Here is a 20,027-nt window from a genome sequence, read left to right as displayed (position 1 = left end):
GGTGCTGGGAAGCCCCCCAGCCCGGCAGTCACCTTTTAAAACAGCCGGGCGGCTTCCCAGGAGCCGCCGAACCCGGAAGTTCGGGTTTGGCGTTCGTAACTCGAAAAAAGTTCGTAAGAGGCAAATTTTTTCTGAACCCCAGGTTCGTATCACGAGTTGTTCGTAAGACGAGGGGTTCGTATCTTGAGGTACCACTGTATATGTAAATACTGAATAGGCTAAATGGATATAAGTAGTAAGGTATATATGATACTTATCTTATAATTTAGTAGTTATGGCAAAGATAATTGCCAGAAAGGTTAAACTGTGTCCAATGTTTTAATGCATATTTAATACAAATTTTAAAAAGAGGAATGTAATGAAATAAATTGAATAAATAAAAAAAGAAAATTTAAATTTCTCTTCTAACTTAAGTGCTTACCGTAGCATCTTCGATGCTTTTTTCTTCTACGATAATTTTCAGACCTTCATCAGAAGTCATTACAAGATCTTCTTCACTCTCCAAAAATTGACTGACTGATGGAGAAGGGAGCGGTGTGGGCTGGGGTGGTCCACTTTTAAACACTTTGTGTAAAGCATCAGAAAAAGCCTGAACTGTTTGGGGGGTCATATCTACCAGGCAAATCTGTTTCAGGCTGCCATTCTCAGAAGATTCTTCTAAGGTTTCCTTAATGGCTGTTACAATGGAATGAGTGCACTCTTTTATTGGGAATCCAAAAATGCCAGAGCTTATGGCGGGGATAGCTATGGAGCGATGACTGGATTTTTCTGCAAGTTTTAAGCTTTCTCTTACAGCTTTCTTTAATAGTTGTATACAGTTTTCTTTGCTGGAACTGGTCCACCTTGGCCCAACAGCATGAATCACTTGTTTACATGGCAGGTTCCAAGCTCCTGTGATTACTGTGCGGCCAGGCTTTAACTCTCCATGTTTCTTTATGAAATCATCACATTCATCTTGTAACTGTGGGCCCGCTGCTTTTAGCAAAGCATTGGCAAGGCCACCAATGTGCTTCAGTGTTTCATTTGAGGCATTGACCACAACATCAGCTTTATAAGTGGTCAGATCTCCCATACAGACTTCTATCACTACACCATTTTTAAAGTTTACCTTGGTTTGAAGATGTCCTACATTTTGCTCATCATCTCTTTGCAATCTGATCAAACAGCTGAATTCCATTTTTACTAGGTTAACATAATGATGTTTCTGGTTTTCGAAAAAGTCTTTCACTCCAGGTTTATCGAATGCCACATTCACAGAGTACAGCGAAGACAGCATTTCTTCCACCATCGCCGCTGCCTCTGTCACTACTAGTTTGGGTCCACTCAAGACAATGTTCTGTTTTGGCAGGAGCCCAAAATCAATTTGCAGGCCTTTCTTGCTCAAATCACACCAAAAAACCTGTTTTTCCTCCTTTATAAATTGTACCATAGCCATTGACTTAGCAGGAATTACTGTGTGCATGTGGGTGTTTCTTTCAACAAAATCAGAAAGTTGCTGGAAGACATCTGCTACAACTTTTGTATAACCAGCCACAATAATTTCAGCATCTCCATCTGAATCAACCCAGTCCTCAATTATTACACTTTCTTCAACAGAATTGTTTAACTTCTGCAGATGCTTAGTTAATTCTTTCCATTGCTTTTTGTGGATGAGTTCCCGGTCCTTCGATATAATGCGTTCATGAGTCAAGCATTTCTTTATTTGTTCTTCTGCTTTTAAGAGACCTTCAGGACAATATCCTACCAATGCTACAGAATCATGTGTAAGTTCATAGGCAGCATTAATTTTATTTGCCCTAAACAGGCTCCCTGACACCTTGTCAGAATCTACACATTGTAGGAATTGAAAAATGGAAGGATGAATGTTGACAATTTTCTCCCCTATCCTGAACATCTTCTCTAGTAAGTCACCTTTCATTTTGTAAACCTCTGTAGCTGTTCCATTCAGTTTCAACTTCTTTTCTGAAGTATCGTAGCACCATTTTTGCCCAGTGCTTTCTTCATAGATATTCTCTTCTCGCAAGATCTGCTGCAAAACTTCATACTTCACTGGGGAAATTGACAATGTTTCCTGTAATGTTTTCCCGGCTATTTCAGCATCCTTCATCAAATGTTCTATGTATTCCCTCAATTCTTTTGCCACACTATCCACAGTGAATGCAAAACCAGCTAGAGTAACACAATTTTTTGAGTCATCCGGCACAGCCAACACATTTTTTAACAAATTGTTTTCAATGGTCTCCCATGCTTCTGGAATGATTTTGCATTCAGCTGTTCTGAATTTTGACATAATGCATTCAAACTCCTGAGAAACTTTATCTTTCCAAGACCTAACCAATTTTTTTATGGAGGTTCCTTGTTTAGCTAAGATAACTGAGGGAGACAGTACAACTTTTGGTTGCTCACAAGCTGCCTGGGGCCATATTAGTTCACAGAAACAATTGGCCATTTCTTTCTCTACTTCTTCAATTAATTTACACTTTTCTTGTAGAAACTGCCATATATAAGGATCTAAAGGAACACTGATAGATTCTGGCATCTTGATTTGTGGTTTCTCCTTTCCATACAAAATAGTTTCCAATGAACTGTAGAAGGGATAAACCAGGACTGACTGACCATTTAATGAGTGTTGCTTTTTCAATACTGTCAGGACAGCTAAAACCAAAGAAACACAAATAGAACATAGTGAGAATTTGTATCAGAAGTTGAATAGAAGCAGATACAAATCAGATTCCATGCAGTGAACAGTCAAACCATGTACACTATTTACAAAACAAATACAGTTTTTTGAATTTCCTGTGACACAGCTGGAAAAATCGATCATTGTATCTTTCAAAGTATAAGACACACCTTTTTCCTCCCTAAAAGAGGCTGAAAATTTGGATGCATATTATACTCTTAATGTAGCTTTTACTAAGCTTTTTTCTAGGCCTAACACGGGATAAAAGTGATCACTTCGCTAGTTTGCTAGCGAAGTGATCGTCCATTTGCCTGATTTTCTCAATGTTTTTCTCTGGAGAGAGAGAAAAGTGAAGTGTTGCCTCCTTTGCTAACAAGGGATCTTCCACCTTTTTTTCAGCCCTAACGTGGTACTAACAAGTGAAGCAATCTTCTGTGCTTTGCTAGCAAAGAGATCTTCCCTTTGCCTGATTTACTCATTGTTTCTCTCTGAAGAGAAAGAGAAGTGAAGTGTTTTAGAAAATGTCTTTTATCCCCAGTCAGGGGGATTAAAAAGCACCTGGGCTCAAAAGCAGCAAACTAATGTGCTGAAGCTGACTAGACAAAAGACTAGCCAGATAGGCAGATTATTTTATCCCTATTTTCCTCCCCCAAAGTTAATATTCCAGTGTGTATAATAATAATGATAATAATGATGATAATGATGATAATAATGATGATAATAATAATAATATATTTGATTTGTATGCCGCCCCTTTCCACGGACTCGGGGCAGCTCACAACAATAACAGTATAGTACAAATCTAATAGTTAAAACCAAAATTAAAATCCCACCATCATTAAAAAACAATCAATACTACACAATCATACATACTCAAATCTTATTAGTTGGAAGGGGCGCATTAGCCTCCCCATGCCTGGCGACATAAAACGGTCTTCAGAGTCTTGCGGAAGATGAGGAGGGTGGGGGCAGTTCAAATCTTTGGGGGGGGGTTGATTCCAGAGGGCCAGAGTTGCCACAGAGAAGGCTCTCCCCCTGGGTCCCGCCAGTCGACATTGTTTAGTGGACGGGACCCGGAGACCTAATCGGCCACTGGGATTCGTGCGGCAGAAGGCGGTCCCATAGGTATTCTGGTCCGATACCATGTAGGGCTTTATAGGTCATTACCAACACTTTGAATTGTGACCGGAAACTAATTGGCAACCAGTGTAGGCCGCGGAGTGTTGGAAAAAAATGGGCATATATAGGAAAGTCCATGATTGCTCTCGCGGCCGCATTCAGCACGATCTGAAGTTTCCAAACACTCTTCAGAGAGAGCATATATATTCGTATATTCTGAAAAATTCTTTTATTTATTTATTATTTATTAAGTCGATTTCTATGCTGCCTTTCTCCCGAGACTCTTCGTATTTCGCTCACATTATACATGTTCGATTTATTCTCTGATCAAAATAGAAACATTTATAATTATTAATGAAATGTATTATGGCTGCCTACTCTGGGCAATTTACAAAATCCAAATACAGAATTTTAAAAAATTAAAAACGTAAAACAAAACTTGACAGTCCAGACTTAACCATCACAGTAAAACATGATGGGGCTCCAAAAAGATACTAACCTAGATCTGGGAATATTTATACTTATTTCCATCTTTTATTACTCAAACTCACTTTACCTTCACCATGTATTACCCTTATATCTTTCAGCAAACAACTTTCAATTCCATCTCTGCGATCAATGTTCCATAATTGAACCCATATTTCTTTACACTGCAAACCACATTCGTGGAGTAAAGCAGAGCCCAACAAAATGTACATCGCCTGTCTCACAAACTCCAATTTTTCTCTTGTGATTTAATAATCAGTTCTGGGCTGCAGCTATTATGTCTTCTCTGCCAATTGGGCCATTCGAAATTCTATTGTTATGCGTACACCAAGGCCAATGCTGTTATGTGCCCAAACTTCCCACATCAGGTTTTTTTAAATTTCTAGCCAAGCAGTAGCAAACTTAAAAAAAAAAAAATAGAACAATTACCTTGAGAGTCACCAAATGTAATGAGAGCTGAATCTTCTGTGGGTAACATCTGAATATCAGACACATGTCCTCCTCCATGTTTTGGACTTTCAAAGTAGAGTGTTAGGTAGTCGATGGATGTTGCAGCTGGGATGTTCTCCACTTTGATTTGATGAGTCAGTTCAAGAGGTCTGGCTGTAAGTTTAAACTGCTGGAATCTGTAGTTCGTGGAACATTGCTTGAGAAAATTTGCAGCTGCTAAAAACAGAAATCAGAAGCTCTTAAATATGTGCATTAACTACTCGGTTATGAAAGTCGTATTTCCTGCAGTCAGGTTTGGAGTGGTTTACTTTAAAAACTCTGCTGTTCTGTTCGGGTCTATTTGACCCGAAACGAAGGTTGAGACCCTGTAAAAAAATTTCCCTGCATATCTGAAACTTGAAATTAAACAACATTGCGTCATTTGAGAGGTTCTTTCTATGAGTTTTTTTTGTGCTTGCTTAGCTTTTGCTGGGTGCAAAGACTATACACTTGTTCAGTTCCTGGGTCTATAAATAAATAAACATTAATTTTTTCATTTCATTTTTCATTTGTTTATGATCAGGAATGTTCACATTAGTATACCAATGCAATAGGTATTCAAAAAATTTGGAACTTGCAGCCTAATCTCTATATAAAATGAACACAATTGCACACAGCGGGGGGGGGGGATTGTCTGAGCAAAATAAATAAATAAACATTAAATTTTCATTTCATTTCTCATTTGTTTATGATCAGGAATATTCACATTAGTATACCAATGTAATAGGTATTCAAAAAAACACTTAAGTAGCTATAATCAACCTTTTTTTAGTCCGGGTCAAATAGACCTGGGAACAGAACAAGTGTATAGGGTTAAGTTTGCATTTGTTATGTGCTCATGTGTTGTTGAGGTTGAAGATGAAGTAGTCATTGACAGGAAGGACGTTGTAGCAGATGATTTTATGGGCTATGCTTAGGCCGTATTTAAGGCGGCATAGTTCTAAGCTTTCTGAATCTAGGATTATAAATCTAATTGCGTAGGATATTTTATTGTTAGTGGAGGAGTGGAGGGCTCTTCTAGTAAAGTATTTGTGGACATTTTCTAAAGTATTTATGTCCAAAATGCAGTATGGGTTCGAGACAGATGAGTTGTATTCAAGTACTGGTCTCAAACCAACAACCTAGATACGTCTGTTTCACCAGGAATTTCACAGCACATTAAAAGCAGCCTGAATTCTTAGATCAGGAGTATTTGTATGGAACAGAATGCTCCTTTGAGAAAAAGGCTGGAGCAATGAATAAATTAGCAGATGGTATAGGTAGTCCTAAACTTATAACCATATATAAGTCTCATCATGATTTGTCGAGTGATTGCTGCACTTTTTAAGCAAATGCTGCAGTTATTACGTAAACCCATTATTCACTATGAAGCATTTTTTAAGAAAATTGAAAAGTAAACACTGGTTTTCAGCAAAAATGTCATAGATTGCGGTCACGTCCCCACGGGATACTGCAATTCATCCATCCATCCATCCATCCATCCATCCATCCATCCATCCATCCAATTCAACTTCTGTGCCGCCCAATCCCGAAGGACTCAGGGCGGCTTACAATAACAATATAAATATAAAAACAATAAAATGCGGACCAGTTGCCCAAAATACAGTCATGTGACTACAGGGGGCCCCTTGGCTGTCAAACCTTTGATCACCAAGTCATACACTGAAGATTACCTGTATAGTGGAACTGGAAAAAAGTAGTGATGAATAGTATCTCCCTAATTATGAATGCCTTTTAAAAAAGAGAGAAAAGGCATCCACCATCAATTCTTCTCCTTTAGAATGTTGAATGGCTAAGTAGTTTTCTGGTAGAAAAAGGCAGTTCATTTTCATAACTACCTATGAGAAACACATCTGCTAAGTATATGGCCAAATGATGTCATGGGGCAGCAGGTTACCTTTGACATTTTCCTTTAGCCGTCACTCAGATGGCTTAGCAATGTAAAAATAATCTATAACATGGCCCTCTTCTCCCCCATGTAAAGTATAAACAAACGTTATGCAGGACTATTGAACTGCTGGTACACAAATGAAAGAAGAAAACCTTTTGAAGTGACATTTTGCAATGAGAAAGAGTGGATTAAGCAGCATTTCAGAATCTGCAAGTATGGGAGCAGAAGAGCTCATGTTTTACAAAGTTTCAAGAAACAACTGAGATATGAACAAATCCACAGATAATATGGAAATGTTCTTCAGTTTCAGTGCCACCAGAAGATTTCCATTGGTACTTGTCAGGGTAGAAAATGGTTAGCAGGCGTGGGCATTAAAAGACAAAAAAGTTAAAGAATACAGATCTGAGAAAAACAAAGACAAAAAAGTTAAGACACTAGACACAGATCTAAGGGTGATGGTGCTCCTGTTAAACAGGAGCACTAGGTCTGGTCCAGCACAGACAAATAGGCAGAGTCCAACTCTCTCTGAGTCACATGTTTATTCAGATCTAGACAAAGATGGGTCCTCCCATAAGGTTGGAAAAACTTGAACAACTTCTTCACCGTGCTTTATTTTTTTGGTGGCATAATCTATTACTGCAACATGTAGTTTTAAAAAATATAGAAAACAAATAAAATAAATAAATAAATAAATATTCAAGGAAGTATTTATTAAAAGATTCATACACGCAACATTTACAGAAACTCCAATCTTTATTCAAATTCTTGTGGTTCAAGAAGATGTAATATTTTCTTTGTCTTTTTGCCAGGAATAAATCATGGCTTTCATTTATGTTAAATGAATATAGTAATAAAATGAAAAATAGACTACAAGAAAATTAGTTTAAGTACACTAAATTTGCTCAAGCTAAAAAAAATTAACCGTTGCATGTGATCATAATTCAAACTACAATATCAATTTTCAAGAGATTAGAATGGGGATTATTCAGCATGCTTTTATACTTTACTTGGTTCCATAAGCAGGAAGCACAGTTAAGAAGCAGATAAAGAAAGTACCAAACTAATCATGACCACATTCTTATAGAAGTATGCAATTTAGCAAGTTTTAGTTAAGACATTTTCCTATCAAACTTCCCCACACTCAGGAGACATGTCCTTTATTTCAGCCATTTCAATATAGGAATCAGAATGCTGATTTGTGGGGTTCAAACTCTTGTGACCCCCCCCCCCAGTGACTATAGGTGACAGGGACTGCAGTTCAACATATCAGAAACATACTTGAGTAGGAAAGCATATTGTATACCATAGAATTCTCCAAATATTAAATATCTGAGCAATAAGCTTAGAGATCTTACCGGTGCTTTGCTGAAAGGTTACTACTGCAGCCTTCTTCTCGTTTATGCGTTCAATATGGAAGGTGCTATCTCCCGAAAGAGGATTGATGTTATCTACCAGGAGCGTTAATGTGTCCAAGTGGATATGTTCTTCAACATTTTCAAGAACTACTTGTGAAAACTTTTGGGGATAGTCAAAAATATTCGTCTCAGCTTGTGGAGGAACTTCCCCAGCTGCCCCACTTGGGGTAACATTTTTTGTTTGGCAGTCTTCTTGTACTTCTAATTTCAAAAAGGACAAAATAAAATCAAGATCAAGCTGCGCAATATTGATTTATATTTTTAAGTTACTTAAAATATACCAGGGAGCCAGTTTAGCATAGTGGCGAAGTGGCTGGCCCAGAAGCCAATAAAGACTGTTAGTCCTAACTCTTTCTTAGGCTTGAAAGTTTACTGGGTGACTTTGGGCCTTCTTTCCCAGCCCCCCACCCCCCCAGGATTGCTATTCTGAAGGGGAAAAAATAGGAGGCACAATTGCTTAATTAAATTTATTTATTTAATTAAATTTATAGGTCGCCCTTCTCCGAGTGAACTCAAGGTGGCTTACAGGAATAAAAAACAGAGATAAATACAATTATAAAAATACAATATAAAACCCCCAATAAACATTCATACTTCATGCATTCATAGCTACTGCCCAGAGCAGAGTGTAATGCTCAACGACTACAAGCCTGCCGGCAGAGCCATGTTTTTAAGGCCTTTTGAAAGGCTATAAGGGTGGGGCCATACAAATCTCCAGGGGAAGTTGGTTCCATAGGACCAGAGCCGCCACAGAGAAAGACCTTCCCCGTGGCCCTGCCAGGAAACATTGCTTGGCAAACGGGACCTGGAGAAGGCCAACCGAGATGTATGAGGCAGAAGACGGTCCTACAGGTAATCTGGTCCTAAGCCATGTAGGGCTTTATAGGTAATAACCAAGACCCAGCCCTCACCTCTTTTTGGAAATGGTTCAAGAGTTCACAATCACACACAAACACACACACAGGGGGGGGGCAGGAATGGAAAAAGAGAGGTGAGGGGGAAGGAATGAGACAGTGGTAGAAATTTGAGGAGGCATGTTTGATTATTAAATATGGATTGAGCATGATCGTAAAAGATATATTTAGGTGTTTAATATTAGGATGTATCGTAAAATTGTAAAATTGGATTAGAATTTTAGAACTATATATAATTACATAGGTAAAATTAATGGGAAATACATGTTTATCAGGGGTTTATGATATAAACTGTATGATTTTATGAGTTTGCATTATGAATTTAAAATATACTTGGAAATGTAGAACAGTGATGATAGTTAATAATAGTAAATGCTAAGTGCCTGAAAATTAATTGAGCTTAGAAATATTGAATGAAATTAGATTACTATAATACCATGATAAATATTTAAGAAATGAAGATTTTAAAGCATGGATTTATTGATAGTTGTGTTTTTGGTTTTGCTGGTTGTTTTAGTTTTAATAGTAATAGGTTTTGGTTTTGTTTTATTATTAATTTCTTTTAATAAAAAAGAAGGGAAATTTCCTATTTATTTATTTATATTTATATTTATATATGTATGTATGTATGTATGTATGTATGTATATATATATATATATGTATATATATATTTATTTGGACTTTTATGCCGCCCAGTCCCGAAGGGACTGCCGCTCAGGCACTATACTTTTCCGCCCACACCGGGGAAAAAATAGAGGGAACACTGGCCGCAACTGTGCACCAGGTGAACCTGTGCAAAAGTCCTCCTAGCCACAGCCGAGAGATGATGTTTTGCCTCAGCTGTGGATCTAGGAGCACTCCCAAGTTGCAGACTCACTCTGAAGGGGTCAACCCCCCCCCAAGTAATGGATGGACAGATGGACTGGTCCTCATTTGTTTGCACTCCTGAATTGTATCTAAGACAGCATAAAAAACCACATTACTTTAAAATTCTGTTCACTTTACTGAAGTTACATTTATTTTTTATTTAAAAATGCCAGAATGCCACTCTTTTTTTAAGCATTCCAGCTTAATTATCATTCTCTTGGTTTAAAATTAATCAGATACAGTATTGATGTAGGAGATATTAACTCAATTCTACCCATGCTTACTGACAACTAAAAAGCTACATCTACAGGTAATCCACAACAGGTCATTAAAGTAAATGCTGAATTTGTTGACTTTCCTTTCAAGCAACCCAAGCCAGTGGCTGCAACACACTCATTTGGAAATAGAAAAATTCTATAGGTTGGCTGTGCATTTTTTGCAAAAGGATTTTTCTTTTCTCTTACATCTTTCACTATTATCGGGAAATTATATACAGGTAGTCCTCAACTTACATCAATTTGTTTAGCGACCATTCAAATTTACAATGGCACTGAAAAAAGCAACATTAATATTTCCCACCCATTTATGACCATTTTTGCATCCCCAGTCATGCAATGAAAATTTAGATGTTTGGCAACTGGCTTGTATTTTTGACAGTTGCAACATCCCAGAGTAATGTGATCACCTTTTGCGACCTTCTGACAAGCAAAGTCAATGAGAAATCCAGATCCACTGAAAAACTCTTGTTACAAACTTGACAACTGCAGTGAGTCACTGAACTACAGTGGCAAGAAAGTTTGCAAAATGGGGCAAAACTCACTTAACAAATATCTCACTTAGCAACAGAAACATTGGGCTCAATTGTGGTTGTAAGTCAAGGGCTATCTATATCAGGGGTCCCCAAACTTTTTACACAGGGGGCCAGTTCACTGTTCCTCAGACTGTTGGAGGGCCGGACTATTAAAAAAAACTATGAACAAATCCCTATGCATACTGCACATATCTTATTTAAAGTAAAAAACAAAATTGGAACAAATACAATATTTAAAATAAAGAAGTAATTAAGTAATAATTTATACTTCGTTATTAATAAGTAAATTTAAATTTAAATCAGCAAACTCCATTTCTCCTTCCTTCCTTCCCTCCTTCCTCTACACTTCTCTTCTCTTTTCTTCCTTCTCTCATGTTTCATTTTCCTCCCTCATTTTCTCATTTTTCTCTTTCTTCTCTCTCTCTTTCCATCTATCCCCCTTTCTCTTCCTCTCTCCCTCTCTCTGTCCCTCTCTTTCTCTCCCTCTTTCTCTCTCCCTCACTCTTTCTCTCCCTCCTTGTATCTCCCTCTTTCTCTCTCCCTCTCTCTCTATCTCCCTTTCTTTCTTTCCCTTTCTATCTCTCCCTCTTCCTTTCTCTCTCCCTCTTGCTTTCTTTCTCTCTCATTCTATTTCTATCTCTCCCTCTTTCTCTCCCTCTCTCCCTTTCTCTCTTGCTTTCTTTCTCTCTCTCTCACTCTATTTCTATCTCTCCCCCTCTCTCTCCCTCTCTATCTCTCCCTTTCTCTCTCTCTTGCTTTCTTTCTCTCTCCCCTCCTTTTTCTTTCTCTCTCGTACACCACGCCAGCAACAGAGAGAGAGAGTGAGAGAGAGAGCGGAGGGCAGCTTGCCGGTCCATGGCCCCTTGGATGAGCAGCTCTGCATGGCCCCAGCACCGGACTTCACCGACTTTCACCCTGCCCCATTTTTCTTGATTTCTTCTTTAGGCCAACAAGCTCCAAACAATGAAACTCAGAAGAATTTGAACCTCCGATTTGCTGTTTTCTATACTTTTCAAAGTCTAGATCACTGTAAATTCCTGGTGGATCATCTGCTTCTTGGCCTGTGAAAACCCAAGAACCTGCTATCACCAGCAACTGCTTCCATCTCCAAAATTCCCCTTGGTGTCAAAATAAAATTTTCTCTATGTTTAAAAGTTGGATTTACCTATCTCACTTGCTTGACTTTCTTCTCTCGGAGCCTAAAAATAAAAAGCGGAGGAGAAAATTAGCATGTCAATAGACAGTCTGGAACGTCAGTTGATCTCTCTTTCAAGGTATGAGAATTAATGTTACCTTACAAAATAGATTTATTTCCAAAATGTACAATTATTTACTAAATTATGAAAATACAGAGGAAGTAGTTAAACATAATATGATAGCATGGATGACAAATTTGGGTTATTCTATTCAGTTAGACGATTAGCAAAAATCATGGAAAATTAATTATAAGATGACATTGTCGGTATCGTATAAAGAAAATTTACATAAGATGTTTTATCGGTGGCATTATGCTCCAGCACGTTTAGCCAAAATTCATCCAAACATAAGTAATAAGTGCTGGAAATGCAAATCTGCCATAGGTACGTATTATCATATTTGGTGGTTATGTCCAGAAGCAGTAAAATTTTGGTCTGGGATTCAAAACTGGTTGAAAGAAATGTTAAATTATCAATTGGAAATGAAACCGGAAATGTATATTTTGGGAATAATTAGAGGACAGCATACTAAGGAAGACTACTACTTGATAACACATATATTAACATCAGCAAGGTTGGTGTTTGCACAAACCTGGAAAAAGGAAAATACAGTGATCCCCCGATCATTGCGAGGGTTCCGTTCCAGGACCCCTAGCAATGATCGGGTTTTTACTTCCGCAGCGCTAGCGAGGAGCCGAAGATTGGGGTTCCTGGGAAGGGGACTCAGCTTGTCCGCCGCCTGCTCACGCATCGCCCGCCCACGCCGTTCATTCTCGCCGCTTCCCAGCTGAGTCCTGAAGCGAATTCGCTTCAGGACTCAGCTGGGAAGCGGCGAGAATGAACGGCGTGGGCGGGCGATGCGCGAGCGGGCGGCGGACAAGCCGTTCGCTCGCGCTCGCCGCTTCCCAGCTGAGTCCTGAAGCGAATTCGCTTCAGGACTCAGCTGGGAAGCGGCGAGAATGAACGGCGTGGGTGGGCGATGCGCGAGCGGGCGGCGGACAAGCCGTTCGCTCACGCTCGCTCGCTCCGCTTCCCAGCTGAGTCCTGAAGCGAATTCCCAGCTGAGTCCTGAAGCGGCGAGAATGAACGGCGTGGGCGGGCGAAGGGCGGGCGGCAGCGAGGAGTTTGCGTGGGCGGTGGGGAAACTCCTCGCTGATGCCCGCCGTTCGCCCTCCCGCCAGCAAGAGGGGGAAGCCGCCAAGCAGCTGATCTGCCCGGCGCCATCTACGCATGCGTGCCCATAGAAAAAAGGGTGCGCATGCGCAGATGGTGTTTTTACTTCCGGGTTGCAAAATCGCCATATAGCCATTTCGCAATGATCGGGGTCGCAATACCCGGGGGATCACTGCATACCAAATGAAGAAATGGTGATTAGGAAAATGCTAGATTGTGCTAAATTAAGCAAATTAACATGTGAATTACAGAATAAACAAAATAAAGACTACTATACAGTTTGGGGAAAATTATATACCTGGATAGAAAAGAAAAAAAATTGAACTAACATTTAAGAAAAAGAATGAATCAATGGAAACAGAATTGTAAAGTATTAACCATATTCATTTTGTGTGTGTGTGTGTGTGTGTGTGTGTGTGTAGATTGTTCTGAGTTCGGGTTTTGCCCCGTGTAATATTTTGAGTGTCTATGCGACGTTTCGGTGAAATCACATTCACCATCATCAGGCTGAAGTTTTAAGCTTCGTGCTGTTGTAAATATGGAATGTTTGCAACTGCCATTTCTTCCTTATACAGTAATACCTCATGATACGAACTTAATTGGTGCAAGGAGGAGGTTCGTAAGACGAAAGGTTCGTAAGACGAAACATTGTTTCCCATAGGAAACAATGTAAAGTCAATTAATCCGTGCAACCAAAAAAAACCCCGCAAAAAAAAACGGCTTTCGGCGACTGCTGGGAAGCGGCGCGGGTGTTTTAAAAGGTGACAGCCGGCCTGGGGGGCTTGCTGGCAAGCCCCCCAGGCCGGCTGCGACCTTTTAAAACACCCGCGCCGCTTCCCAGCTGTCTCCTGAAGCCGAACGCTAAAGCCGAACTTCCGCGTTCGGCTTCGGGAGACAGCTGGGAAGCGGCGCGGGTGTTTTAAAAGGTCGCAGCTGGCCTGGGGGGCTTCCCAGCAACCTCCCGAACCGAACCCAGGGTTCAGCAAAATTTTGCCTCTTCTTACGAACTTTGTTCGAGTTACGAACCGGCGTTCGGGAGGCTTCTGGGAAGCCCCGCTGCCCGGCTGTCACCTTTTAAAACAGCCGCGCGGCTTCCCAGCAGTCTCCGAATGCCGGTTCGTAACTCGAAAAAAGTTCGTAAGAAGAGGCAAAATTTTTCTGAACCCCGGGTTCGTATCACGAGTTGTTCGTAAGACGAGGGGTTCGTATCTTGAGGTACCACTGTATATAGTGTTAGGGGTGGAGATTTGGTTTGAATGTAGCAAATAGATTGGGTGACTATGTTTTAGTGATTTGATTGGTTGGTGGAATCACAATTACTTGAAGGATTGACATGGTGATTATTATGAAATGTTTTTTTGTTTAAGGCTGGTTTCCAAATCTCTGTTAGGCGGGACGTGTCATCTCTTTTATTTATGCAGAGGGGGTGTTTTTCTATCTCTATTGCTTCCATAGTAATTCTTCTGTATAAATTTTCTGTTTTGGAAAGTAATTTAGTTTTTTCAAAGTCCATTTCGTGCCCTGTTTTTTTAATGTGCTGGACAAGGGAGGAAGTCTTTTCTTCTTTTTTAACTGAAGTTTTGATATTATGTTTGTGCAGAATTTTACTAATTTTGTCTGTGGTGCCTTGATGTAAGGGAGGAGGGTGGTACCATTATCCTGTTCTTGATCTTGATTTTTGGGGGGTGTCTCTTTTTTTATTAGGTTTGTGATTGTTTTCCTTTCGAATCCATTAGAAATTAATACATCTTTGAGTTTGTTCAATTCAGTTTTTAAGTGCTCATGGTCAGCTAGGCGTTTGGTTCTGGTGATGAGAGTTTTGGCTACTGAGGTGATCTGTGCGGGGTGGTGGTGGGAGTGTGCATTTAAATAACGGTTGGTATGGGTTTTCTTTTGGTAGATGGTGTGTCCTAGGGTGCCATTGGGTTTTTTATAGATTAGTACATCCAGAAAGGGAAGTTGATCATTGGCTTCTGTTTCCATAGTAAATTGTATTTTGGGGTGTAGGCTATTGAGATGTGTGAGGAAATTGTCTAGTTTTTCCCTTCTATGTGGCCAAATTACAAAAGTATCATCAACATATCTCAGCCAAAGTTTAGGTTTGTGTTTAGATTGCTCTAATGCATTATTTTCAAAATATTCCATATAGAGGTTGGCGATGACAGGTGAGAGGGGCGATCCCATGGGGGCTCCCTCTATCTGTTTATATCTTTGTTCATTATAGATGAAGTATGTATTAGTCAGGCAGTGGTTGGTTAGATCTAAGATATATTTGGGGGGCTTGTGTTTGTTTTGGATAGCTGTTAAGGCTTCTTTAATAGGTATTTGGGTGAAAAGGGATACGACATCAAAACTCACAAGTAGGTCACCAGGTTGTAGGTTTTGTTTTTTAATTATTTGTATAAAGTGGAATGAATTTTGTACATATGAGGTGATAGTTTCTGTATAGGGTTGAAGATATTTGGCTAAAAATTTGGCAAGATTTTGTAGAGGGGAGCCTATGGAGCTGACTATTGGCCTGAGAGGTATTCCTTCTTTGTGTATTTTTGGAAGGCCATAGAGTTTTGGACATATGGAAGATTTTTCTCTCGGGATGATTCTTTGTTGGATTTCTTCACTGATGGGAGAGGCTTTTATTTTGGATTTGGTGGTTTTTTCTATTTGCTACATTCAAACCAAATCTCCACTCCTAACACTATATATAAGGAAGAAATGGCAGTTGCAAACATTCCATATTTACAACAGCACGAAGCTTAAAACTTCAGCCTGATGATGGTGAATGTGATTTCACCGAAACGTCGCATAGACACTCAAAATATTACACGGGGCAAAACCCGAACTCAGAACAATCTACATACATATACCCGTGAAAACCTACGAAAACAAACAAATATATATATATATGTATGTATGTATGTATGTATATGTATATATATATGACGGTGTTGTTCTATTCGGGTTTCTTCCCGTGTAGGATTTGGAAATTTCTGGCGACGTTTCGACGAGGTCTCACTCGTCATCTTCAGGCTGGTGTTTCTGTCCTTGTTCTCAGGCGAACACTGCGAGACCTAAGCTGCCTTCCTTCTATAAATACTGGAAGGAAGGCAGCTTAGGTCTTGCAGTGTTTGCCTGAGAACAAGAACAGAAACACCAGCCTGAAGATGACGAGTGAGACCTCGTCGAAATGTCGCCAGAAATTTCCAAATCCTACACGGGAAGAAACCCGAATATACCAAGACCGTCATACCTGTACCCGTGAAAATCTACGAAAACATACATATATATATATATATATATATATATATATATATATATATATATATATATATATATATACACAGTGGAACCCCGACATAAGAGCTGCTCTACTTAAGAGCAACTCGAGATAAGAGCTGGGAGGGGAGAGATATTTTTGTTCTACTTACAAGCCCAAATTCGAGATACAAGCGCCAAGGAGCTGTCTCCTGAAGCCAAACGCTAACTTCCGCGTTCGGCTTCAGGAGACAGCTGCGAAGCGGCACGCGTGTTTTAAAAGGTTGCAGCCGGCCTGGGGGGCTCGGGGGGGTGCTTGCAGCTTTCTTTCTTGCTCTTTTTCTTTCTCTCTTTTACCTTCCCTTCCTCTATTTCTTCTTTTCTTTCTCCTTCCCACCTTCTTCCCTCCCTCCCTCCCTTCACTCATTCCTCTCTTACTCTCCCCTTTCATAAGTTTCCTTGCTTCCTTCCTCTGTTCCTGTCCCTTCCCTCTTTCCTTCCTTCCTTCCCACCCTCCGTCCATTCATTCACCCATTCCTCTCTTGATCGCTTAAAGCCGGTCCCTGGTGCAAAAAGGGTTGGGGACCTCTGTCCTACAGGATTGGGTGGCAGAGAAGTTGAACATATGTAAATTTAAAAGTTTAAGAAAGTTTACAAGTTAAGTGAAAGAAACTTCATTATTCATTTATATGTACATGTACATTTCTTCATTAAAAACATGTCTTTCTGCATAATTTAGACTAACTTTGTGAGTTTTTTTAGGGCTGGAACCAATTAAAATTATTTACATTAATTCCTATGGGGAAAAGTCGTTCGAGATAAGAGCTGCTCGACTTAAGAGCCCAGGTCCGGAACGAATTAAACTCGTATCTCGAGGTACCAGTGTGTGTGTGTGTGTGTGTGTATATATATATATATATATATATATATATTTATATTTATATTTATATATATATATATAGGGGGGGGTGTCTGTCTGTCTGTTTTGTTTATTGTTAAAATAAATAAAAAATTAAAAAAAGAGAATTAATGTTACCTTAATTAATGAAAAAGGCAAGGTTCTATATTTAGACAAGAAAAACAAAGTACACAGGTACAGTATATGCAGTACTTTGCTCAGCAGTAGTAACTGTGAGAGGGATCTTGGAGTCCTAGTGGACAACCATTTAAATATGAGCCAGGAGTCTGCAGCAGGTGCCAAAAAAGTCAACACAGTTCTAGACTAACAGAGGGATAGAATCAAGATCATGTAAAGTGTTAATACCACTTTATGGTAAGGCCACACTTAGAATACTGCATTCGATTCTGGTCACCACGATGGAAAAAGGATTTTGGGACTCTAGAAAAAGTGCAGAGAAGAGCGACAAAGATGATTAGGGGACTGGAGGCTAAAACATATGAAGAAGTTTGCAGGAAATGGGCATAGCTAGTTTAATGAAAAGAAGGACTGGGGAGATATGACAGCAGTGTTCCAATATCTCAGGGGTTGCCACAAAGAAGGAGTCAACCTATTCTCCAAAACACCTGAGGGTAGAACAAGAAGCAATGGGTGGAAGCTGAACCAGGAGAGAAGTAACTTAGATATTTCCTGACAGTTAGAAGAATTAATCAGTGGAACAGCTTGCCTCCAGAAGTTGTGAGTGCTTCAACACTGGAAGTTTTTAAGAAGATGTTGGATAACCATCTGTTTGAAGTAGTGTAGGGTTTCCTGCCTAGGCAGGGGGTTGGACTAGAAGACCTCCAAAGTCCCTTCCAACTCTATTGTTATTGTTACCTTTTTAGAAATTATTTCCTTCTTGGGTGCATTATCTTTTGCTGGGTCTCTGGATTCATACAGGGAGACTTCCAGCTTTACTGTTCCTTTTCCTGTCAAGTCAAGCTCATGGATCTTCTGGGAGAGAACTCTTTGCCTCACTGTGTCATAAAAATAAAAACATTACAGGAATCATTAGAACATTTCTACTTCCAAAAACAAACAGGCAGCAATGCAACCTTTGTACCATCATGCTTAATATAGATTAGTTCAGCAATCCTTTCTCTCCATAGTTTCCCTACATCAGTACAAGTTAAGAGGTGCATTTTTAATCTAAGGTTAGCATTTTGGTGTAATTACTTTAAACAATTTTCCAAATTTTAAACAACCAGTTAAATAATAGACTTGATGAGGATGGTACTTATAGATCTGGGGTTTAAAACTATTTGTACAATGCCAAAAAAAAGTAGTAATCTTTACATCTCTTTTCTCAGCATTCCAAAATTTGTGGGTCTGAAGATAAAAAGTTTTTAAACTGCTTTGGAAAGATTGGAAATGTGGAAGGGACAAAAGACCATGAGGAGGAGAAATAAGTGACTTTTCCCCACCAAAAACATACCAGTAATTTTTTTTAAAAACTTTTCCAGCAATCCCCTGGATTTAAAAAATTGTTTATTTATTTATTTTGTCCAATACATAATGAGGGTTTTAGTGGGTATATATCTATATACACATAGTAAAATACATGATGAAGATTATAGAGGAGATACTCATATTAAAATATATATAAGAAATAATAGAAAAGAAGATATAGTAATAGAACATATCAATGAAATAGAAGAGATATAGGAATAGAAGAAAGGTATAGGAGATATAGGAGAGCAATAGGACAGGGGACGGAAGGCACTCTAGTGCACTTGTACGTGCCCCTTTCCAAGCCGGGAATAAAATGGAGGATGATTGGAAAGAATTTGTTTATTGGTGAACTGAACCAACACTCACATGGTTTGTGCAGTTCTGGGACAGCTGACCTAATGGAATTGAGAATGGGTGGGGGGGGGTTATTGTCTTTTGGATTCCTATGGAGTCATGACTGGCTCTACAAGGCAAAAGTGAAAATGCAAATCCTACGTGTTTGTCTGAGCTAATTTTGTCAACCTTTTGTCTGTTGCTTATTTGAGTTTCTGTCTTGACTCCAGTCTTTCTGAATGGATTACCAAATCTGTATTTCTAAAAGCTGGCAGCCTGTTTCTGCTTGGGCCTGGGAGACTGGGCTGGTTTCTACCTTCCTTAACAATGCAGCTAAAAGCAAAAAAAGAAACAGACTACAAAAGCTGGGACAAACTGTATAAATGGTTGGATAAGAAGAAAATAAAATAATATAAATAGTATAGAGGAGGTAGCAATGAGAATATATAGATATGTAGAACAATTTGTAGACAAAAGTGTGTGATAAGGGTGACAAAGAAACTGAAAACTGACTATTGTATGAATGTGAAGAGAACTACAATCTTATTATTATTTGATATGAATAACTTTACCATCAATCACTATTAGAACTCCCACCCTCAGTGCCCTACAGAGCACTGCACACCAAGACAACTAGACACAAGAACAGATTCCCCCCCCAAATGCCATCACTCAAATAATTCCCACAACATTGTCAAACTATTTACTAAATCTGCACTATTGCTACTAGTTTTTTCTCATCATTCCTAACACCGATTTCCTCCCACTTATGACTGTAATTTGCTGCTTGTATCCTTAAGATTTTTATTAATATTGATTGTTTCTTTGTTCCTTCTTTGACCCCTATGACAATCATTAAGTATTTTACCTCATGATTCTTGGCAAATATATATATGCACCAATGACAAATTCCTTGTGTGACCAAACACACTTGGCCAATAAAATAAAGAATTTTATTCTATTCTATAACTTTAACATGTTAAAAGATTCAGCATAACTGCATAAGATTTG

At 39.1% G+C, this 20,027-nt stretch overlaps 1 protein-coding gene across 1 annotated transcript in view; it reads right to left on the bottom strand.

Moving 5' to 3' along the window:
- The window catches only part of LOC139155472 (protein mono-ADP-ribosyltransferase PARP14-like), a 48,222-nt gene that overhangs the window by 27,388 nt on the left and 807 nt on the right, over positions 1–20,027 (bottom strand). Inside the window, exons 2-6 of the mRNA XM_070730612.1 lie at positions 18,069–18,208; positions 11,839–11,872; positions 8,021–8,281; positions 4,715–4,951; positions 422–2,655 (exon numbers count right to left, since the gene is read on the bottom strand). Coding sequence (XP_070586713.1) covers positions 422–2,655; positions 4,715–4,951; positions 8,021–8,281; positions 11,839–11,872; positions 18,069–18,208 — 2,906 coding nt within the window. The remainder of the gene's footprint in view (positions 1–421; positions 2,656–4,714; positions 4,952–8,020; positions 8,282–11,838; positions 11,873–18,068; positions 18,209–20,027) is intronic.

The sequence above is a fragment of the Erythrolamprus reginae genome, chromosome 1, assembly GCF_031021105.1.
Source record: "Erythrolamprus reginae isolate rEryReg1 chromosome 1, rEryReg1.hap1, whole genome shotgun sequence".
Taxonomy (NCBI): Eukaryota; Metazoa; Chordata; class Lepidosauria; order Squamata; family Dipsadidae; genus Erythrolamprus; species Erythrolamprus reginae.
The sequence above is the reverse complement of the archived record's forward strand: the minus strand, read 5'-3'. Positions and strand labels throughout refer to the sequence as shown.